The sequence below is a fragment of the Carcharodon carcharias genome, chromosome 8 (assembly GCF_017639515.1).
Source record: "Carcharodon carcharias isolate sCarCar2 chromosome 8, sCarCar2.pri, whole genome shotgun sequence".
In the NCBI taxonomy this organism is placed as follows: domain Eukaryota; kingdom Metazoa; phylum Chordata; class Chondrichthyes; order Lamniformes; family Lamnidae; genus Carcharodon; species Carcharodon carcharias.
This window is the reverse complement of record NC_054474.1, coordinates 83,812,986-83,837,864: the sequence shown is the minus strand read 5'-3', so window position 1 is coordinate 83,837,864 and position 24,879 is coordinate 83,812,986. Positions and strand designations below refer to the sequence as shown.

At 43.8% G+C, this 24,879-nt stretch overlaps 1 protein-coding gene across 2 annotated transcripts in view; it reads left to right on the top strand.

The window, feature by feature from the left end:
• The window catches only part of LOC121280787 (GDNF family receptor alpha-4-like), a 29,178-nt gene extending 8,720 nt beyond the window's left edge, over positions 1-20,458 (top strand). The window contains exons 2-8 of one of the 2 annotated variants that reach the window (XM_041192986.1): positions 3,265-3,546; positions 5,318-5,410; positions 7,171-7,516; positions 10,596-10,705; positions 14,681-14,815; positions 16,319-16,476; positions 18,642-20,458. In XM_041192986.1, coding sequence (XP_041048920.1) covers positions 3,265-3,546; positions 5,318-5,410; positions 7,171-7,516; positions 10,596-10,705; positions 14,681-14,815; positions 16,319-16,476; positions 18,642-18,812 — 1,295 coding nt within the window. In that variant the 3' untranslated portion in view covers positions 18,813-20,458. Of the gene's footprint in view, positions 1-3,264; positions 3,547-5,317; positions 5,411-7,167; positions 7,517-10,595; positions 10,706-14,680; positions 14,816-16,318; positions 16,477-18,641 lie in introns of both variants that reach the window. The other variant, XM_041192985.1, reaches the window with a different exon arrangement.
• The last annotated feature ends 4,421 nt before the right edge of the window (positions 20,459-24,879 follow it).

Here is a 24,879-nt window from a genome sequence, read left to right as displayed (position 1 = left end):
TTTCACAATTGACCCAGATTGCCAGATGAAATGCAAGATTTGCAAGAGCAGAATGAACAGTAAAATCTGGGGATACAGCTGAGAATGTGTAGTAGGAGATAAACAATGTATAACAATACTCAGTTTTTGTCTATCCTGACTATTTTGATTGGTCAGTTTAAGGGGCGTCATTGGGTTTATTTGGTGGGCAGTGCCTGGAGCTCACGGAGGCCTCTGGTCCACGCGGAGGACTGGAGGGTGTGACGAGCCTGCGGCTGCAAGAGGTTGACGGCGTCAGTGGCAGCAGGGTATGGGTTGGCGGAGAAAAAGAACAGTGGAAGCCCAACACCAAAGTTACCCTGGCTGGAGAGATTGCTTCCTTGAGGTTTGGGATGGAATTGGTGGTAGGGATGGAGATGGCAAGTGTGGAATGGGAATGGAATGGGAGAGATGGAAGGAATGTAATATGGATGGAATGAGAGGGTTTGCATCGGAAGGATAGGAGGGGGAGGATAAGATGATGTAGTTGGTTAAGTGTGGCAAAATAGTGGGAACAATTATTTGGTACAATTTATTATTTGAAAGCTATTGTTTATGCTGGAAGCGAAGATTCAGTAGATTTGAAGGAAAGATTTTAGAAAAGTTGTCTGTGAAGTAAAGGAATGCATCAGCATTGATTCTATAGAAGAAAAAGATGGTCACAGTCTATATTCTCCAGGGTTTCTACACATGCAAAGATTCTGTGATTCTGTAGGGGAGTGGGACTAGGTAGAATGCTCTTTCAGAGAGCCAGTGCAGACTCGATGGGCCAAATAGCCTTCTCCTGCACTGTAAACATTCTGTGATTGTGTGAAATCTGACTCCAATGTGTATACCATCCCACAAACTTAGACTCAAGGGAGGAGCAGTTATGGATGTTCTATGAAACTTGCATCCTAAACAAGGACTTTGTCATGGAACAAGGTTGAGAGTTAGGAAGCTGTTTTCTTCAATGATAGATGTAGATATTATAACAGATTTCAAGAAAATAGTGTTTATTCCTCAAATAATATTAAGTCCATCAGATGTAAACCTGTCTTTCAACTCAGGAGTAAACTACCGCAACAAATTTAACATTCGCTGGTTTGTTATCTGATGTGTGGGGAAGAAAGCCATGTGAAGGAAAGTTCACTTGTTTTATTATATTACCAGTTATATTTTAGTCTGTTTTGAAGCACATGTTGAGCTGCCTTCAGAATAGTTCCACACCATCTTGAAGATCCCATCAATTGGGGAATACGATCAGCCAAAATTGTAGCAACAGGTCATGGGGTCAAATTTTGAGTTCCTATAAAAATGTCTGATAAATATCAATCTAATATAATATGTATGTGTTTATATATATATATATATATATATATTATATATATATGTAATTTTGACATTTGCCTGATGATGTAAAGTGGCAGATATTGGTTCATCCATGTGTTAAGTATCTCCCTTGATTTTTATTTCCTTTGACATTGAGATGTATAATGGAGGCTGATCCAATATCTCCTGCTTTAGACTGTCACCCAAAGTCAAAAGTACAATGTGATAAGTGACCACTCACCCCTGTTTCCAGAACCCTGTTTTATGTGCCACTCTTACTGTTTAGTTGCAGCCAACAGCATTGCTTCTGTATGAATTTTGCTTTGTTATTAACACTTTATCCCCTCAACCCAGCTCTTTTAACTTTGATTTCATCAATAACCTGGTACGTTATTATAGCGAGCTTAGCTCGGATTTCTTTTCTCTAAATCACATTATGCTTACAGGATAGGTCATTTGGCCCATCTTAATTCATCCGTTCAGATTTGCCCTATTGACTTGCTTTTGCAACATCTAACTCTTGCAGATCCCTTGACAGAAAATACTCCAGCATGGAAGCAATGCCTAAGAACATAGTAAATAGGAACAGAAGTAGATCATATCACCCCTCGAGCCTACCTCGCCATTCAATATGATCATGGCTGACCTTCTGCCTCCACTCCACTTTCCCATTTGCTCCCAATACACTTGATACCCTGAGAGACCAAAATCTGTCTATCTCAGACTTAAATATACTAAATGATGGAGCATTTGTGACCTTCTGGGGTAGATAATTCCAAACATTTGCAACCCTCTGAGATAAACTATGTTTCCTAATCTCAGCAACCATTTCTCCTGTAGTATAAATTGTTGTGACTGTTTGAAATTTGGTGTGATTGCATTTGTCCTGATGAGTGTAAGATGAAAAGCTTTGGAAACATGTCCCTCTTTTCAGCAATAATCAAGTTTTGTACTACCAAGTGACTGTTTAAACACTGTTTCCCTTTTGTAAAACCATATTAACTCTGCCTGAACATACTTTGATTTTCTAGGCGTATTGTTAAGACTTTTTTTCCTGAATATTGATGTCAGGTTAACTGGCCTGTTGTTCCCCGTTCTTTCTCCTTCCTTTCTTGAATAGCGAGTTACATTTGCTAAATTCCAATCTGCTGGGATTATTCTCGAATCTAGGGAATATTGGAAAATCATAATCAGTGCATCCATTTTTTTTGTAGCTGCTTCTTTTAGAACTCTGGGATGTAGGCCATCAGGCCTTTGAGATTTGTCTCTTCAGTTTCTCCAACACCTTTTCCCTAATGATATCAACATCTTAAGTCCTTAAATTCCTAATTCTGATTCGCCTTCATGGAAGGAAGCGAGGGAAGAAAGGAAAGCGTGTTTGGCATGCCAATCAGTCAGAGATAGGTTAGAATTTTAAAAAGCTATTATTTAACTGATATTTTCGTAACATAAATTGAGATACTTTTGGGGTCTGAATCCATTAATCCCAGTCTCTAATTCTGAATAGATTAATCCCAATCAGCATGGCTGATTAAAGGAATGCCAGTCAGCACTCCTCAGCACTTATAAATAACCCCAATCAGCTTCCCTGAATAAATATCAAATATCTGCAGAGTAGGTTATAGAAAGACTTTCCCATTGCTACTGGAGTCCGATTTCTCCAAACTTCCCTGTACTCTCACTAGCTACTTGGATACCAACTCCAAGATATCTCTTCCCTTCCTGGCTGCGCCTGAGTGTACCTGCTTGTTCTGCCAGCCGTGGAGGTGTTTGTCATGTTGGCCTTGGTGAACCTTGTCTTTGTGACTCACCCCTCCCCACCCAACATACCAAGGAACTGAGACATGGCACAGAATAATATATGCCTACTATGGCAGACTGTCATTTTAATAATGGGTTGTTCATGTTTGAAACTTAGTCATTTTTTCCCCATAGATTACGTCCTCACGGATGAAATTGCAACTCAGGATGGCTGCCTGTCAGCAGTAGCACAATGCTCCTTGGACCCTGACTGCAGCTCAAGGTTCCGCATACTTGGGCAGTGCATGACTGGCAGTGGAATAGAACATGTACAACCAACTGCCAGGAATGAATGCATGATTGCTGCACTCGCTCTTCAGTCCAACCAGCTCTTCACATGCAAGTGCAGAAGAGGGATGAAGAAAGAGAAGGGCTGCCTACGGATATACTGGACCATGCACCAGAGCCACGTCCCAGGTACATTGGGTTCCTGTATCTGGTAGCAGAGTTCAATAAGGAAAATTAGTCATCAATAAAAGATGGAGGAGAGAGAGAATACTAATCTAAGAGAAGGAGGGAGAGGTAAAATGGAAAAGTTAGAGAGGCAAAGAATGAGGCTTACCCAGTTTGCATATTAGACAAAACAAGAGCTGACACTGGGACATATGCAATTTGTACTGGACCAGATGGGAAGAGATTGCCCCTTTTTACCCACTGGGCTTGTGTACAAGAATTGTGACTCTTATCTCTTATATACTCTAAATGGGTTGATCCTCAGAACTCATACAGTACCTCAGAAGGAAAAAATAGTTCAGATCAGTTCAAGATTGAACTGGCTGGAACTCGTTTTGTTCTGGTCTCAGCTGGATTTTACTGGAGGCAACCAATTAACTGGTAATTCTACTGGACTCATCAGAAATCCAGTAGGGACTCCCAGTTGCTGAGTAGGCACCAGTACTTTCCAGCTGACTTTAGCTGGAACCATGACACCAGTTCTCAATTTTACTATGGGGAGAATTTTCTCCCCGTTGGGGGGGTTGTGCGGGGGGCGGGCGCAGGTGTGCTTGCAGCCAATTGTCGCCCGCGATCAGCTGGACACTGCCATTTTACATGGATGGGCCAATTAAGGCCCGCCCAGCATGACGCGTGCCCAGAAGCGCTGAGCGCTCCCTGTGCGGGCGGGGGTGGGGGGGTTGCTGCCTGACTTGGGGTTTGTGCTCTTTCACGCATACACGTGAAAGAGGGCAGAAATCTCCCTGAGGCACAGAGCTGCCTCAGGGAGATTAGTTTAAGTTTAAAAAATTTTAATAAAGGAAAAAAAAATTTAGGACATGTCCCCTCATGTGAAAGTGATTACAGCGTTTTACCCCCCCTGTCTGATTACAGCAGGTTTTCCCCCACCCCCACCATTATAGTAGGATCCTTCTGGAACCTTCTCCTGCCAGTGAAGGCATCTGGAGGTGGGGTCGGGGGGGTTGGGGTAGTGACCGGATGTGACATCAGAAGTCAGAGCTCCAATGGTTGGAATGGTTGTGCTGGCCATGAATTTTAAACTGAGAGAAAATCACATAAGTGAACTATTTGAAAAAAAAACTGAAAAGTCGCACTGAAAAACACAAATTTGTGACACAAATTTGAATAAGTGAAAAATTTGCGAAAGAATCGGGACAAAGTTGCTGGTGATGGAAAGTTTTGGAGGCTGCCACATGGATCATTTTTTTGGTCCCTTTACTAATTGTGATAAAGTAGGGAGAGAGAGGGGAAGAGGCGAAGAGAGGGAGAGAGAGAATGGGGAAAATGACAAAGATCACTTAAACCTGTGGCAGCCATGAGTGATCCTGTCTTTACCTGTGCTGAAACAGAAGATGACTGGTTCACAAAGTGCCCATAAAGCTCATAGAGCTCAAGGACGTGGCTCTAATCCAGGCCGCTCGAGTGGGGGGAACTAAGAGATGGCACAATTACACCTCAAGGGTGCAGCTTTGATTCCGGGCTGAATGGGCGGAAAGTCTCCTCTCTTGGCAGCTGTGAAGGGAACACTCTCAGTCACAGTGCCAGCTAACAGAACTAACAATTGTACTCTGGTCCAAACTGCAGGGTACAAATCCAAAGATAGGAACTAGAGATATTAAACTGGTACACTAATTGTCTGGACTTTGGAGATTGTGGTTGAAACAGATTGTTAGAAGCTGAGTGTACATGCTTGTTTATATGAAGACTGAGCTGCCTTGTTTTTCCTTTCCTGTAGGTTACAATGATTTTGAAGCATCACCCTATGAATATTCGATGCCTGGTCCGAGCTGGGGCCTGGACTATGGTAGACTTGCCTCCCTGGTGTCAGGTACTGCACCCTGTAAACCTCACTGAATGCATCATTCTAGAAATGCCTTTGAAAGGTATAATGCCAAGTTAGAGTGCCAAGTATCTTTTTTTTAGGTGATGGGGGGAGAAGGAGTAAATTTGCACAATGAGTAACAGAATTTTCAGGTAATCAACTTCAGATGATTTTAACAATCATTAAATGCCTGGTGTCAACATTGTTATGTATCAATGACCTGCAGGCAGTTCCTGTTTGACCAACAGCAACCACTGGAATTATAACAAAATAGCACAAACCATCCTAACTTGGTACAACATCACGGTTTTTTCACTGTCACTGGGTTCAAAACTACCCCCTAACAGCACTGAACCTGTACCTACACCACATGGACTGCGGCGGTTCACCACCACCTTCTCAAGGGCAATTAGGTTTGGGCAACAAATGCTGGCTAAGCCAGCCATGCTCACATCCCAGGAATGAATAAAAACAAGACCTAGCCTGAAAAACATGGCAGTATACTATAGTTAATAATTGCAGGGTTATTATCCCTTACATTATTGATTGATTGGATAATTAACCCTTGATTAGACTCCAGCCCATGACTCATTCCCAGGGATTCAGTAGTCGACAGAAATCCCACCTAACCATTTGATTAGATTGTAGCTCTCACATATCCGTTATACAATGTTCATTCTAACTAAACTGCTTGATTAGAGTTGGCCATTGAAGCCACTAACGTAAATGGATTCAAGAGACAAGTAAGAAGTGTTTAGGAGACTGAAAGACTTGAAGGAAGTGTAGTTGTAATCTGCTAACAAGGAGTGGAATTTCTGGCCATCAGTTTCTGATTGGAGCCATTACATTTTAGTTACAGCACAGCAACAGGACATTTGCTCCAACTAGTCTATATCAGTGTTCATTCTCCCATGAGACTCCTGATACCCTACTTCATTTAATGCTATCTCAATATCCTTCTACTCGTTTCTCTTTCATTCACTTAGAATAAATACCTTTGGGGGAAAGCTAGCTATTCGCTTCAACTATTCTATATGGTAGCACGTTCCACAATCTGATCAGTCACTGGATAAAAAAGCTTCACCTGAATTCTTTATTGGATTTGTTAGTGACCAGCTTATATTTATGGCCTCTAATTTTGGACTTGCACACAAGTGGGAACATTTTCTCTATATCTATCTTATCGAACCCCTTCATAATTTGAAGGACCTATGTTAGGTCACCCCTCAGCCTTCTGTTTTCTAGTGAAAGGATCTCCAGCCTGATATCATGCAAATCTTTTTCTCACCTTCTCCAGTATCTCTGTACCCGTTTGATATAATGGAGGAAAAAACACTATACCAAACAAGGGAGTTACCAAGAGGAAGTTGTGGTAACTCTTTATGAGGGGTGAAGAAATGTTAATGGTGATTCTTGAGAAGCATATGGTTTAGCAGCTGGATGTTTCCTTACACCTTCAGTAAAGAGGTGTTAAGACAAGCGGACCCATGGATAATTTACCATGAAAAACTGCACAAAAATGAGAATCTAAAAATGGGTGGGGAGAGATTCCAATTTTTATTATCTTGTGGATTATGAAGAGAACAAAGTAAATGTATGACTGAGTAAACCCTAAGTAACTCAGTTGCAGGGATTTTGAATTACAATGTGGTTTAGCACTTGCATCTATAAGCTTCTTAAGTTGATTTGCCATTGCATATCATTGGCTCTGACCTGGATGGATTACAATTGTGTTTCTGTTTTGTTGTCCTGTTGTTTCCCAGAAGGACCCAAAGTTCAACGACCAGCCAGTGTTAACCACTGCTTAGACGCTGCTAAAGCATGCAATGTTGATGAGACTTGTAAACAGTTCCGCAACGAGTATGCCAAGTACTGCCTCAAGCCTGCCTCCAGATCTGGCTGCAACAGACATAAGTGTCACAAAAGCCTTCGCCGCTTTTTCGATCTTGTGCCGGAGGAATACAAATACCCAGTCCTATTCTGCCCGTGTGAAGACAGTGCATGTGCTGAACGCAGACGACAGACCATTGTTCCTGCTTGCTCTTTTGAGGAACCAGATAAACAGAATTGTTTGAGCCTGCAGGACACATGCAAGACAGATATCATTTGCAAGTAAGAATGCTGACCAATAGAGTTAATTTGGACTTTCCCGGGAATTTGAAAGAAAGAAATTAGAGGTATTACAGTTGATGAAAGATGATTGTATGGCTTATTCTGTATAATGGTTAGAAGCCCTTTCCATTACTTACTTAGAAACTCAATGAATCAACTCCCTTCTCATTTGCTTCTATTGTAAGGAATTCCATTCAATACCATTTTATAGAATTTTAATGTAGACTGCACTTCGCTCGGGACTTCGAGGTTTGTTTGACTACCTTGCTTCAGGCAGCACTCACAGTCATCAGAACCATGCTTTGCAGAGAGCACCACATCATTTTTAGGGGGGATCACGGGCAGGTCTCTATCTACTAGACCAGCTGCAGATTTTGGGCTTGCTTGGGGAAGGGGGAAAATTGGCCTCAGGCAAGGGAAGAGGCTGCAGGGTGAGGGTACTGGGGAAGTGGGGGAGGGTGGCGGTATATCCCAGGGTGTGTGTGGGGGCACATGTTGATCTGTGCAAATGACCTCAAGATGATGAGGGCTGAGGAGGCAGTCTCCAGAGGAGATGAGGCCAGATGGAGATGTGAGAGTGACTGGTGATGACCCTTGAGCTGACAGTGAGTGAGATGCCAGTGAATGTGTGATGGGCTTGAGTGTGTGAGTATAGAGTGATGAGATGGTTGACTTATCCTGACGGCACAGATGAGATCATTCATCCTCTATCTGCATTGGATAGCTAACCTCTTCTGTGCAGCATTGGCAGTGATCACCACTCCCATTACCTACCAAGCTGGGTGGTAATGTAGCTGCCCCTCCTGCAGCCAGAGCGGGGGTAGAGGACATGACAGCGGGCCTTCACAACATCCAAAAGGTGCTCGAGGGACACATCATTAAACTGGGGGCTGCAGTCTTCTTGCCTTTCAGGCATGTCTTCTTTGCAACAGTCCTGGGCTGGAAGCACTGAGAGGTGTGTGCATGGATGCACTTTAAATGTGGCGCCTGGCATGTTGAAGCGGCGAGGTGACAACATGATGGGCGATTCGGAGCTTGACCACCATCGAAATGGCATCTTTCCCAGGAATGCATGATTAATGAGGCGGGAATGGGATGATATACCATGAAAAGCTGCCATTGTGGCCAGCGGGTAAAATGTTCTTTTTCCCTCCCACTACTTCACTTAGTGAAAATCTGGGATGATTCCGCCCAAAGTGGCAGAAGGCAAGAAGTCCAACAAGAGGACAAGGGGATGGGGATGGAAAAGTTAATGGGTGAAGTGCCCCCAAAATTTATGCCAGAGCCTCATGATCTACACAAATGACTTAGACTAAGTTTTGGTGCTGGTGAAGATGGGGAGCAGAAGGAGTCAGAGGGCCTCAGGGCCTTAGATGGGTAACAAAGTGAGATTGAGATCTCGATAAATAAATTCCAATACTGCAACTTAAATTTATATAGTGCCTTTAACATAATGAAATGTTCCAAAACACTTTACAGGAGCATTATAAAACGGGGATTGACTCCAAATCACATAAGGAGGTAATAGGTCAAATGACCAAAAGCATGGTGAAAGAGGTAGATATTAATGAATGTCTTAAAGGAGGAAAGTAAGGTAGAGAGGCGAAGAGGTGTAGCGAGGGTATTCCAGAACTTAGGGTCTAGGCAGCTGAAGGCAAGGCCACCAATGGTGAAGCGATTAAAGTTGGGGATGTGCAACGGTCCAGAATTAGATATCTTGGAGGATTGTGGAGCTAGAAAAGATTACAGAGATAGGGAGGGGTGAGGCCATAGAGAGATTTGAAAACATGGCTGAGAGTTTTAAAATCAAGACGTTGCTTGACTGGGAACCAACACGGGTCAGTGCACACAGGGATGATTAGGGAACAGAACTTGCTATGAGTTAAGACATAAGTGGCAGAGTTTTGGATGACCTCAAGATGAATGAGGGTAGAATGTAGGAGACCAGCATGGAATGTGTTGGGGGTTAGGCTGGTCTTGAGGTAACAAAGGCATGAGTGAGGGTTTTAGCAGATTCCAAGTTAAAAGATTTAATAATATATATGTAGTCTTTGGTATTTGTACTACCTTATTTATCTAAAGAAGGAAACCCTAAAATCATTCAACACAAATACAGAAGGTAATGATACAACATGACTGCATTACCTAATAAAGGAGTTGGTGAGAGTGAGAAAGAAACCCATGAAAACCAAAACGTAGCCCTCAAGAAAATCTCAAGAGGAGCCCTTGGGAAAAAAATACTTTGACCTTCCCCCAACTGCTCCCAATATTTTGAATTTCAGAGATTGAACCTTTTCCCAATCACACCCATTACATAGAATTTCAATGGATCAAACCATTCCCATGCACCGCCATTTTACGGAATTTCAAAAGCTTTAGTTGTTTTGCTATCATAAATAAACAGTTAAGTACCTCCATGAATATAGACATACACCAATATATCTGTGCTGCCACATTCATACCCTTTCTGTCCCCCATCCACACTGACCTCATGCTCTGCCATAAATAAATGGCAGAATAAGTGAATAAATAATTTTTAAGAATTTATTCATGGGATATGGGTGTCGATGGCTAGCCCATCCCTAATTGCCTTTGATCAGAGGGCATTTAAAATTCGACCACATTGCTGTGGGTCTGGAGTCACATGTAGGCCAGACCAGCAGATTTCCTTCCCTAAAGGACATTAGTGAACCAGATAGGTTTTTACAACAATCGACAATGGTTTCATGGTCATCATTAGACTTTCAAGTCTAGTTTTTTATTGAATTCTAATTCCACCATCTCTTATGGCAGGGTTCAAACCCAGGTCCCCAGAGCGTTACCCTGGGTATCTGGATTACCAGTCCAGCGACAATACCACTACGCCATTGCCTTCCAAATAAACAACCCCTGCTATGTGTAGGCCTACCTGTAAAGAACTTTAGGCAATCCTTTTTGACTATGAAGGTAGCCTATTATTTGTTGGATTGCTCACTCAACATGAATGTTTTCACTTCATATTCTGTTGCAGCAAATCCCCCAAGATCTGACTGTTGGTGTCCCAAGTGTAACATCTTGCTTTCTCTTATTTTTCTGGCAGATCCCGACTCGCAGACTTTCAAACCAACTGCCAACCTTCCAAGAAGTCTGCCAGCTATTGTTTCCGAGAGAACTATAATGCCTGCCTTCAGTCTTATACAGGCCTCATTGGTAAATACTTTACTTTGCTGTACTGAGTGTTTCTAAAACTGAGGAGTAAGCTGTGCTCAACATCCTCATGAGGTGGGCACAAATGCTTTGGATGATTTTTGCTAGTTTCTATGTGTTAACGATATTGTAACAACCAACGGGCTGAATTTCTCAGTCCCATGGCAATGGGCTGAGAAGTGGGAGGACTGGTAAGATGGTGCGGGAAGGTGTCGGGAGGGTAGACCCACTTCTTTCTGCTGCAATAGAATATTACTAATGGTGGGAACCTTAGTAACGCACCCCCAGAGAGGGGGCTGCAGGTGGCAATGGCTGCCCCTTGTGCCCAATGCACTGCCAAAACAAACCTCCTCCCTCTGCCGATTGCTGGGGCCTTCCTGCCTGCCTGGCACAATCCTCTTTGTAATGTAGCCCCATTACTGGCCACTGCTAGAGACTGCTGAGCTGCTGGCTCTCTGATTGGGCTAGAAGTCTGGTGGGTGTGGGCTGTCATCCTCAAATGGAAGGTTGCCCTGATGGTGGCCTGTTAATTGGTTGCCACTGGCAAAATGCCATCCCAGGGCACCACCACTTGCCAGAGTGGGATCAGGTCCCGCTTCAGCCCCAGTGGTGGAACTTCACACTGAATGGAAAAATTAAGCCTAACATTTCTAGTGCTCAGTGTTTCTAGGAAATCCTTAAATATGTCTTAAAACTGTATGTTTATGATTTTGTTAGAAATAATCAGAGGAAATAGGAACATAGGAATTTCTAAATGACGGAGAGGCCACAGTCTGTTTGGTTTACCTTTTATCACCCTGGTTGTATGATACAACTGTAATGCAGTTGTTACATAATCACTGCAATCAATCTCTATCAATTAGTTTATAAGAGACCAGGCATGACATGTGGAGAGTCCCAGTGATGGAGAGCTTTGAAAAGACAAATCTAAAATCACCTGTTTAAAATCTTCAGGCTGTGTTTGCAATGTCATCGACACTTAGTTATTAGAGTAATTGCCCCTCACAAAGCATATTTGGGCTCAAATTAGGTTTAATCTAACAATTATTTTGTCATTTATATATTTTTTAACTGGATGAACTTGTATCAGAAATGACCTATCAAATTATTTTACTGAGGTGATGTTAGGGAATGAGAGACTATATTGGTTTCTCAAATGTTTTGCAATTGGTTTTGGGGGATACATAGGCCTTCTGTCTCACTTTCTAAGTCTTTTGTGATTGTATATTTTCTGTAGTTGAGTGTGCAATGAGGCACACTGGAGCCAGGTTCACTTCAATGCTACTCTTTAGCTCACTGCAGGAGCATACGACATTGGACGATGAAGACTTTCCCACTGATGTTCCTCCCCATCACTCCCAAGGGGAAGCACCTGGTATCTGTTAGGTGCTGTGCTTCAACAGTATGCCATAGATCAGGAACTCAGCAGTGTGAGCAGTGACCTCTCACTCCACATGGTCAAGCAAGGGTATTGCAATGCACCACCAACTACCAGATTTATCAAATTAATTTTCACAATTTTCCACAGTGGGATTTGAACTCCTGATATTTAAGTTTGCTAATATAATACCACAGCCATTAGTTTTCCATGCCACGGCTCGATAGGTTGCAAGTTCTTGCCTCTGATTTCCACATAGCTTGTTGTGAATCTAATGCTTTAAAAAAAAACAGGCTTCTAAATGGCTCGCTGAATAATTACACTGTGCAATGGGGTAATGTATCTTACAGATCACAAAGGTCCCAGGTTTGACCCTATGTTTGGTTACCAATTTGAGCCAGTGTTGTGGTTACTGTATTGTGCTCTCCACATTCACACAGCACAGAGGCTAGGTTTCCTTTCCTTGATTTTCTCATCTCTGTAAGAGCGTGTTCAAATAGGGTGAGAACAAGTTGGGCCTTAGTGAGTTTTTCACCACCCCACCACACAGTCACTCCCTTTTCTTTCGGCTTCTCTCATTTGGGTTCACCATGGTGCTGGTTGATAACCCTTCTCTATCTTCTCCTGTCAGTCACCCATTCTTTTTCCAACCCCGCTGTGTTTAGGTCTCTGGTCACTGCATCTTACCATCTGGTCTTTTGCCTTCCTATTCTTCTTCCTGGCAGTCCCATCTCCATCAGTCACCCCACCACATGTCCTCTCTCTCTCTCTCCAACAGATGACTATACCATTTCAATCTCTTCTTGGCTACTTTCTTTGATGCTACCACAATCTTCACAAACTCCCTGATGTACTGGTTCCTGACCTTGTCCTTTCTCGTTACTCCTCACATCCATCTCAGCATCCGCATCTCATTTGTATCCAGTTGTTCCTTTCTTCTTGATGTTGCCACGTTCCTGCACTATATAACAAGGTCAGTCTCACAACTATCTTATAGATTCTTCCTTTCAGTTTCAACAGAACTTTTCAATCACATAAGCCTCCACTTCACTTCTTCCAATTACTCCAACCAGAGCTAATCCATTGCTTAATTTCCATTTCCATAGTTCCATCTTCTGCCAACACCGACCTCAGGTACTTGAAACTAATCACTTTCTTGAAGTCTTCACCCATAATCTATACACCTTCACTTTGAGCCTCTTCCCTAGGCTCAAACTAATAGACCATGTATTGGGCCTTTGGTCTACTGATTGTCATAACCCTGTCTTCCAGTGCTTTCACCAGTTCTTCAGATACTCAGTGATGTTCTCTTTATTCCCACCACGTAGCTCAATGTCATCTGCAAATATCGTTGACCATGGCTCTTACTCAGTTAGAACATCCATGACAATCAGAAAGTCAGGAAGAGGGACGGGCTTAGTGCCAATCCTTGGTGCAACCCAAATTTGGCTTTGAAACTCTCAGTGCTCCCCCCCTGCCATCCTCACACTACTTCTTACTCTTGTCTGGCACTCCTTATACATTGTCCTGTACTAGTCGTACATAATCACATAAACACTTATTGTCCAAGGTTAATGGCCAGTTGGGTATGGTACTGGAGGCTGCTATTGCTTGTGGAACTACTCTCCACATGAGTCATTGTCTTCAGGAGCAGGAAGATGAAACAAGAGAAAACTTATGTAAAGCAGCAAGAATAAGCAGTTGGGATGTGTTCCAGTTGGGATTTACTTTATCTTCAGTTTAGACAATCCAAAGACAATGTGCCGTATGGCCTTTTTCTGTGTCCTAATGACTATACAGTGGAATTTTACTCCCCCTAGAGGCAGGCTGGGAGGCAGAGAGGCAGGAAGGTGGACAGGAAAGTGGTGTGGAGACCCTGCCGCTTTCCCAACACACTCCAATTTAATTCAGGATGGGAAAGCTCAAGGATGCCTTTCTGAGTGGAAGTCAACTGAGGCCCTTAAGGGCCACCTCCCACCACCACTGGTATTTATCCAGCAACAGGCAGGAGCCACGACTTTTGGGCAAACCACTAGGTAAACCATGGAGGTTATGCTTGCAGTTTGGTTGGGGTGCGGGTGCCGGGTTGAGGGTGGGTGGATGGGTGTCAGGTCCCTTCTACTTGGGTAGCCCATTCCCAATGGAGACAGCTACTGGAGGCATGGGTCATCCACAGTGAAGATCTCTGCCTGCCCTATATGCTAACTCCCATTTCCTCCGTCGGTGGGGTTTCCCTGTCTGGCTCCAGCAAACATACCCCAATTACCTTACCCCAGGGCTCCATTGTTGATCCTATGCCTGAGGTCTGCTGCAGCACTGGCAGTGACCACCACAGCCTGTGGTACTGCTGGTACTGGAGAACTGCCAGCCTCTGATTGATTGACAGCTTTTGAAGGTTGGAAATTCCTCCCGAGGATGGCGAAGACCCCGACTCTGACCAGGTAAGTGCCTGAATGGCACTAAATTATAAGTGAAGATTTGCACTTGATCTTGTTAGGAAATTGATTGGCTTTGTGCATTTCCTGTACAGCTTATCTTTGGAGTATGATGTTCAACAAGGGGTGCTTTACAGAACTCTGTACAACTCTTGTTCCCTACAGGCACAGTTCTAACACCAAACTACGTGAGTAACAGTAGCACTGATATCTCCATATGGTGCACATGTGTCAACAGCGGCAACCAACGTGAGGAGTGTGAGAACCTACTGAACCTTTTCACAAGCAACAACTGCCTCAGTAAGTATGAATGTGTAGAAAAGGTGATCTACTGTCAACCCTTTGCTACGAATTGAGTATGAGCAACCCATAGTGGTTATCACTCTTGATTTGTCCCCACCCCTATTCTTGTGGAGAAGATCTTGGAACCCACACAGACTACCTCACAATATAGACACTGGTGAAGTTAGGAACCTCCCACTAAAAGTTGAGCTCCAACCTTCTGTTTTGATTAATTATTTGGTTATTAACAGTTTAGTATCTAAAGGAATGAACGTATGTTGGGCCATTTGGCACGGCGATATTCGATGTTCTTCCGGTTATTTTAATTAAGTCTTCAGTTAAAAGAGTCGATATGGCCTTGCTCCTTCCTATCTCTGTAACCTCTTCCAGACCTTCAACCCTCTGAGGTCTTTATGCTCCTATGCTTCTGAACTCTTGCACACCTCCAATTTTCACTGCTTTGCTTCAGCTGCCTGGATTCAAAGCGCTGGAATTCCCTCCATAAACCCATCTCTCTATCTTCTTGTTTAAGACTCTCCTTAAAATTACCTCTTTAAAAAAGCTTGTGATAATATCTCCTTTTGTGGTTCAGTGTCAAATTGTGTCTAATAATGCTCCAGTGAAGCATCTTGGGATGTTTTATAACATTAAAGGTGCTATATGAATATGAGTTGTTGTCATGGAATTTCTATCCCAATATAAGACCCAATGTGATGGAGAACAGGACTCTGATCCATGGGATTCAATTGACTTTTGTAGTACATCAGTGAACTCTTAATCACAGGGCTCAATAGCAGAACACCGGAGCATCCATTTCTTACCGGGAAGTCTAGGTAATGTTGAAGAAATGCATTGGATACCCAATGGGAAATACAGACTTTGGATCTCGGTCTAAAGTAGCAGGTAGTCTAACCTGCCCTTATTGTTTGATCCATTCCAGTTTTTGGCCATATCTCATTGAGCAGACTCCTTAATATTTGTGGTCTGCTTCTCCTCAGAGCTGAGAGAGGGAGGGGCTGGAGAAGCAACTGGGAACACTTCAGGCTTAAATCCAGTAATGAAATCATCCAGATTGGTGAAAGATATACATAAAGAAGTAAAGTATATATATCATCAGACAACATTTATGTAGGGATTAGATCCAGGGAGATGAGTGACACTATGCAAGGAAATGCTGTTCTTTCACCTCAAGGCCTTGGTTCTGAATCCAGCTTAACTTGAGATGAACACCTCTGCCACCTGATTCTGGTTAAGATGCTTATATGAACTGCGTTTTGATCTACTTCAATCTCATTAAGCTACTTTAATAGTGGCCTTTAAATTTGGACTGGGGATCCAGCACCCAAGATCACCATTGTTAATTCTGTTCCTGTAGACTGGTTCTACTCACGTATCCAAATCTGTTGCCAATCTACAGGGAATAGTACGAACAGAATTCACCCTACTTTAAATATTGGATTTATTTCCTGTTGAGATTCTCAACCTTTTGCCTAAAATTTAACATGACTTGGTTTTTTACAGGAAATGCTACAAATTCATACACCAGTTCCTTGCTGTTTCATCTGTCAGAAAACAAGCAGCCTGCACTTACAACTACTCAACACTTATCCCTCAACTTCCCAGGCAAGGATGGGTCAAGCGATGATGCCAGTGAGTTAGTCAAATTGGAGTCAAATGAGGTAAAAGTCCTTTCTGACCTCCTATTTTGGCGCCAGTAGGGCATTCATTCACAATGGGAACCTGTGATAAGATTGAGTTTGTTATCCGTGAAAAGGAGGTTGAAAAGAGACATCTCCCTTAAGCATTGGAAGCCACAGATAATGTGGGCATAAGTGATTTATCCTTCAGAGTTTGCTTGTCACTATTGATTAAATGAACCAAATGGTCCTTTCTGTTCTGCACTTTCTTGTATTGCTGTAACTACATGGTAGTTACTTGATCTCCATCACATCATCTTTGGAGATAGTTGATTCCCTTCATTAAGTGAAGAAAAAATGAAGACGAATCCATATAGACTTATACATCTCCACATGGCTGGTCACTGAGCAACATTGGCAGGGAGCGAATCAGTAGTTTGCCTTCTCAGGTTGAGTAGGGTTCATGTTGAGGGAAGATCTCTTCATTGATTCTTATTTCCATCTTGCCTTGCCATTGTCCTTTAGTCAGGCAAGCAGGAAGGTCTGGGAAGTCAACATCTCCGTGCTTGACGCTATGGGCAACTTTTTCCCCCCTCGGGGGGCAAGTGCAGGAGTGGGCACCTGCGGGTGGCCTTCCGATCGGCACTCCCAGCCATGGGGGGGGGGGGGGGGGGAGGGGCACAGCCATTTTAAATGGGTGGGCCAACTAAGGGCCGCCCAGCGTGACATTCACCAGGAAGTGCTATGCGCTCCCTGTGCGGGCGGGGGGGGGATTCCCTCAGCCGGGAGTGCGCTCTTTCGTGCATGCACGTGAAAGAGTGCACAGATCTCCCTGAAGTGAGGTGCTGCCTTCAGGAAGATGGGCTCCGATTTAAAACTTTTAATAAACATGTTTAAAATTTTTCGCTGCCATGTCCCCTCATGCGACACTGTCACATGAGTTGGGACATGTCCATAAGTTTTATTGAAATCTTTCTTAAATATTTAAATACCCTCCTGAAACCTCATCATGTCCGTGGATGAGGTTTCATGCTTTTCCCGAGGCCCGCCTGAGCTCCCAGCCTGCCACCAACCTTAATGTTGGACGGGCAGGTCCATGAATGAGGTTAATTAGTTTTTAGTGGCCTTAACAGGCCGTTGACAGTTTGGCGGGTGCACAGCTGAATCGGCTGTGCGCCCACTGAACTGAAAATCTAGATGACACGGGGTGACGTCGGGACACATGCCCGACGTATCCCTGTGTCACTTCAAGCATCGGAGAGCGGGCCCCACCCCACTGGCTGACCGGAAAAACCTGCCCTATGTCTCACGTAACTTGGATCAGGATATACTTCCCTGCCTGTTGTGTCTCCCTCGGTGATGGAGTGCCTCATCAGTGTAAACTACTTTATCTAGCACCTATGAAAATGACTCAAGAAGACTCCCAGTTTAGAATAGCTGAGTTTGAATCTAATGCAAAGGCTATGATTTGACTTCAGTCTAATGTACAGAGGACCAGTGCTTTATCAATAGAAGTATCAGGCTGTCAAAAACTACAGTTATGAAGATAGATTGGAGAGGTTGGGAGTGTTCTCCTTGGAGAGGAGAAGTCCAAGAGGAGATTTGATAGAGGTGTTCAAAATCATGAGGGTGCTGGATAGAGTGGCTAGGGAGAAACTGTTCCCACTCATAAAAGAATCGAGAACTAGATGGCACAGATTTAAAGTGATTTGCAAAAGAAAGAAATGTGATGTGAGAAAAACCATTTTCACACAGCAAGTAGTTTGAGTCTGAAAGACACTGCCTGGAAGTATGGTGGAGGCGGGTTCAATCAAGGCATTCAAGAAGGCATTGGATGATTATTTGAACTGAAACAATGTGCAAGGGTACAAAGAAAAGGCAGGAGAATGGCACTAAGTCATACTGCTCATTTGGAGAGCCAGTGCAGACACGATGGGCTGAAACATGCTGTGATTCTGTGATTCATCAGGTGCATGTTGCTGCCTGAAAACTGCTTGCAACTGCACTGAGGTTGTTTGCACTTTCTTTAGTTTTATATCTTAAGGGTTATCAGAGAACATAGATTTCTATCTTATACTGAGCTAGATGTGAACCCATGGCGCAGAACTGAAATGACAGGGTTCTAACTTATTACACCATACAAACAATCTGAGCATTTAGGAGGCATTTAAAACTTTGGTCATCATAATTATCTAATTCCATTGCAGGATTGTGATCGTAGAGACAAGCTAAAGGCTTCTGAAGAAAAGACGCAGCCTGAAAAAATTACTGATTGCAATGCGAATTCAGGAACTGATATTCAGAGCTTCTCTGTCATGGTACCTAGCACCATCACATCACTCTACATCTTCATAACTATCATAGAAAATTCCATTTGAAAGGATGTAATCAAGACTTTTTAAAGAGACAGAAGGAGTGAAGAGAGTGTGATACTGGCCTTCTCCTGTGCTCCCTCCTAAAAGCAATTGCTTTGAAAAGAAAAACAAATGCCTGAAATACAACTTTGGACTGAGAAAATAGTTTGTTAAAATAGCCAGCAGACTCGTCTTCTTGCTAAAACATTAACTGGAAACATAGTACAGTTTATTCCGCTGCAGTGTATGTGTCATAAGTGTATGATTCGCTAAAATATATAACAAGTCAAAATCTCTTCACATTAATTTACATCACAGCCAATATGAGTGTGTAAGCAATTTAGTTAAATGGATGGATTTACGAACAAACAGTTACCCCTTTCATTTAATTCCCTTCCTAATGCAATTTTGGAAAGAATAGCATTATTACAAACACTGATTACACTTAGACCACTCAACACTCTCCCATTTGTGGAAAATTAGGCTCTTTTTCTTTCAGTTGGACAACATCTGTGTGGGAGTATAAGCATTCTACTTTGGCTGTTTTATTTTCCATTAGAAGGGAATTAAAGAGCAAAGATTATCCACTAACCTTTAAATGAAAGGCTAGAAAGGTTATACATAGTCTGCATAATCTGATATAAGTAAACTCTCATTTTGGGATATCACTTCTTCATTTTGAGGCCTGTGTCCTACCCTATGAAGCTGAGAGGTGTGAATGTTGCTATGCTGCTTTTCACAGGTGTCATTGGACACCAGTTATACCATGAAAGGTAGTCCCAAAATTGAATGAGTGGTGGAGATAAATCATTATCTGTGCTACAATAAGGAGTTTGGGCCATTTCAAAACTTCTTGTTCATAAACCAGTGATGAACTCAACAAACCGTGCTCAATGATAAATTACACAGTGAGTACTATTTGTTAAATCCAGACTAATTCTCATTGCAGCAGTTATGTAATGTGGTTGAAGTAATTACGTGTAGCTGCCCATCAAGGTGGTTCGAGAGGTCACCTTGTACTAATGCTACGCGGGTGTCACTTACATCGCACCTCTACCGTATTCTATGCATTGTTTGTTTAAGTCAGATGCTGTAATTGTTATAATGTTGGAAATGGTGGCATTCCCTGTGTTGTATAATTTAAATGTTTAAGAAATAACCTGGCAAAACCACTGGTCTTGTTCCGACTACTGTAAATGTCTTTTGTACTGTGTCAAATGGCAGCTGCTGTGATCTTGAAATGGTATTAGAAAACCACTGTGAAAAAGAACAGACAGCTGGACTGCATGGCTGTGGTGAGAAAATCAATTTGAAAAGAAAATTTACTGTCATATATAATATATATTTTATCAGTGATAACAAATTAGATGATTGTAAAGCTTCACTCTAAGATTTGGATTCAAATACCATTCATAAACTCCATGAAATTGACCATTTTCGTTTATGGCATTGAATTTCTTGAATGGATTTGTGTCTTGTAATTCACTGATGTTGTTCTTTGCAAATATAATCCAGCTATGCTTTCAATATTGCTTCACTGTACAGATCTGATGTGTTTGAGTCAGTGATGTGGCATTGAACCATACACATCAAGAAGGTCTTTAGATCACATCTTGTAACTCATCTACTAGTGACCATATTCTCCATATAAATCATCTGAAAACCACCAAGGATATTCTGGTTTATAATTCACTCCTCGTTATCACTGTTCTCTGTATAAGCCATCCATGCCCCTCAATTATATAGTAACCTTTAAGTCACACTCAGCTTTCCGGTATTTCTTACATGTCATCTGAACACCTCAATTAGAATTGAACCTGAAACTCACTTCCAGATGTCCATAATTCTGTATATAAGTATCTGATTCCTTTGATTAGATTCCATTCTGCAACTCAGTTTCGAATAACAGATATGAGACTATCAAGCCTTCTCAAATAGCTTTTAGCATACTCTCAGGGTGTCCATCACCCTGCTGTAAGCTTCAATTCCAGCTGTTGTTCATTATCTGAATTATCTGAACCCAACAATGAGATTTCAGTTCATATCTCACTCCTGGATATCATAATTCTCTTTGTGTTTATACAATAGTAATAATTTTTATGTTTTGGGGATTTTAGGAATCAAGGAAATATCAATTGTAGTTCATCTTCGAACTCCGTGCCCATTGGCGGTGGGTGTGTTTGGTGGCGCAAGCAGACAATATGGCAAGGAGGCCAAAAATTGGTTTCACGACATTGTGAAACCAGTTTGCAATCATCCACTCTGCCCATCAGATGTCGGGAATGTCATTGTAATACATCTGCATGTCATTATCAGCCCAACTTGCAGGAATCTTCCTCGATGCTGGATCATCCAAGCATGAGGGTATGATTGCAAAACCGACGTGTTTAACAACTGTACATAAGCGACGTGTATCTGGCAGGCTGCACTTTGTTTGGGACTTCATGGTTTGTTTGCCTACCTTGCTTCAGGCAGCACTTGTAGTCATCAACGCCAGGCTTCACAGACAGCACCACATCACTTTTAGGGGGATCATGGGCAGGTCGCTACCTACCAGATCAGCCATAAGGTGGGATGGTTCCTCAACGGCTGTGGGGCTAGGGCTTGCTTGAGGAAGGGGGAAAAGTGGCCTCAGGCAAGGGAAGAGGCTGCAGGGTGAGGGCTGTACTGGGGAATGGTATCCCAGGGTATGTGTGGGGGCACAAGTTGATCTGTGCAAATGGTGAGGGCTGGGGAGGCAGTCTCCAGAGGAGATGAGGCCAGATGGAGATGTGAGGGTAGATGATGTAGAGGGTAGGAGAGATTCAGTGGTGATGTCCCTTGAGCTATTATATGAGTGAGTGAGATGCCAGTGAATGTGTGATGGGCTTGAGTGTGAGTCTAGAGTGACGAGATGGTTGCCTTACCCTGGCAGCACGGATGAGATCATTCATTCCCTTTCTGCATTGGATGGCCAACCACTTGTGTTCAGCACTGGCACTGATCACCACTGCCTTCACCTCCCAAGCTTGAGTGGTGGGATTACTGCCACAGTGGGGATAGAGGATATCACCATGAGCCTCCACAGCATCCAAAGGCATTCCAGAGACATGTCATTGAATTGGGGGCTGCAGTCTTCTTGCCTTTCGGGGCCATGTCTTTTGTGCAGCTGTCCTTGGCTGGAAGCACTGAGAGGCGTGTACATGGCTGCACTTTAAATATAGTGCCCGGTGTGAGGAAGTGGCAAGGTGACAGCCTGGCGGGCAAATGAGAGCACGCCCATCATCAAAACAGCATGTTTCCTGGGGATGCATGACAAATGAGGTGGAATTGGGGACCATATGGTGTGAAAAGCTGCCATTGCGGCCGGCGGCTAAAACGTCCTATTTCCCACCCTCTACTGCACTTAGTGCAAATCTGGGAAGATTCCACCTCGAGTCTGCACTCAATCCCAAATTTGCCTCGTAATAGCTCAAGTAGATGCAAAGGGGCTACAAGGTGTCAAAATGCTTTGAGAAGGTGCATTCAAGTTAGAACTGTACCAAACCAATGCTGCTGCTTTGGTGTAAGGAGAGCTTGAATTCAGTCAAGATTTAACCTGACACTGGAGTAAAGCAGAAACATTCCCTGGAGCATGGAGATGCATTCTGCTTTGCTTCAAGGCCAGTTTGGACCTCCACTTGCTGACTTACACTAATACATTGTTGCAAAGGCAAAACCTTTTCACATCAAAATAAACTTACAGGCCAGAATTTTACATCCCACAGGCACACGTGCCTGACCTGAACAGACATGAAATAGCGCTCAACGACGTTAGGCAAGCTTCCCGACATCATCTTGCACGCGAGCAATCTTCATGATGGTGGGCGCATGCACGTGTCGGAGCCACGCTCTCCAACAATCAAGGCCATTAAAAAGACAATTGATCCCAATTTTACATTGCCCGTGCAATTTTGCACTTGTTACAAGGGCAAAACGGGCAGGTAGGCAGCTCACTTTTAACAAAGCCTCATCCAAGGGCGGGATAAAGAGGTTCAGCAGCGTTGCCAGTGTGAGTAGTGAGAAGTTTAGGAGATAGTTTGCTGCTGGTTGCTTATTCGAATTTGATAGCTTTATCTCTGTTCTGAGCTCCAATCTGAGCATTTTTAGGCTTCATTTTGGGACTCATTTGTGTCTCCAAGGCCTTCGGAGGATTTTAACCATGTGGACCTTTCCAGGCACCAGCCTCCCCTCACACTGGTAATGGGGATTGTGGTCTTCCATGGAGGCACCTCCTCTGAGGAGGAAGAGAAGGGCAGAAGGATGAGGAGGCCTCATGTCCCAACACAGTTTCCAGGGGATCGACCTGTGAGAGGAGAGGTACAGACACAAGGGGCGCAGGGCCAGCAGGAAGTCCAAGGCGGAAGGGGCTATCCTGCTGCCAAGGTTTACAGGCGGCGATGCAGCTACAACATGTCTGAGGTGCAATGCCAAAGGAGACTACACCTCTCCAGGGTGACTGTTACCTCCATTTGCCAGATGATTGGGCCTGAGATCAACTCCGACTGTGTGGGTGGACACCGCATGCCAGTGGCTCTGAAGTTCCCTCTGGCCCTCAACTTCTATGCATCCGGCTCTTTCCAGGGGATCTGTGTGGAGTATCCCAATCAGCTGCCCACAGTTGCGTCATTTCTGTATGGATGAGGCCAGCCAGGCTGAGTGGGCCAGAGATTTTGCAGTGATTGCTGGGTTCCCCTGCATCCAGGGTACCATCGATTGCACACATGTAGTCATCAAAGTGCCAATGGGTCAGCAGGGTGCCTTTGTCACCAGGAAGGGCTTCCACTTGATGAACATCCAGATAGATTTGTGACCACAGATGCAGATTCCGTAAGTGTGTGCAAGTACCCTGGCAGCTCCCATGATGCTTACATCCTGAGACACTCACAGGTGCCAAGGCTCTTCGGGGCTCCAGCCCAACTGGATGGATGGCTGCTGAGTGACAAAGGCTATCCATTGAAAAGGCAGCTTATGATACATCCCTGCCACCGAAGAACAGAGGCACAACATCATTATAATAGGAGTCATGCCTCCACAAGGGCAGTGATAGAGAGGACCATAGGTCTTCTGAAGTTGCGCTTCTGGTGCCTGGATCAACACAGTGCTCATGCTCCGCATGGAGTCCTCCACAGTAGAGACCATGGCATGCATAGCCTCACAGATCTCTGACAGATCCTCCCGCACATCCTGCTGGACATCTAGCATCTGCCACCTAATGGATAACTTCAGAGGTTCATCATCTGCCTTCGGCTCAACATTGTCCTGGTCTCCAGCAGTCCTCCGACTGCTGGTGCCCTGGGCATTTTCTGCCTCAGCCTGCCCCTGAAGCAAGCAAAAAGTGCCCTCACCGCTATCCACCAACATTCTAGCTAAAAATCTAATGCCCAGCAAGGTGCTGGTATCTGCGCTGGTGCTTGGTGCAGAGAGGGGGTGTGACGCAGGAGCTCTAAAGCCCAGTGTTCCTCTGGCCTCAAGTTTGACTCTTCCGGGTCCTGTGTTTATGGGCGAGCTGGTGATTCTAGGGGAGAACTATGACATGTCATTAGTTTCAATCATCACACTGTTACCGTGCATGCCAAGCAACCTGGTGAGACAATGGAGATCTGCATCATGGTGCCATCATCTTTCAATGATCAATGGGTACTCTAGGTTTGAGGTTCCCATTAATGATGAGACTACACAAAAATGTTTGCACAATCCGACACTCTCACCTCTGTGCACTGCACTCTCAACTTTGTCAGAGACCCCTGCCTCTCCACAACCAGCTGACTGAGGTGGGTGGTGGCTCTATAGCTCCAAGGCATCCATCTTATACCTCATCAGAATGAAGAGGTTTGGACAGCCTCTATCTGCCTTAGTTCCTTCATTGGTTTTATGGCTTCTCTTCTCCTGAAGTGACAGAGGAGCATTGATTTGTCCACTCTCTACCTGAAGCGCCACTGCCACCAGCAACCCCCCCGACCCCGGACATCTTCTTGCAGGGAATATCTGAGTTGTGGCCCTCGACCCGCAAAGCACTCAGTCCAAGCAGCCAGGACTCACCCCCTTGGCCAGCTCCGGCGTCATTGACAGT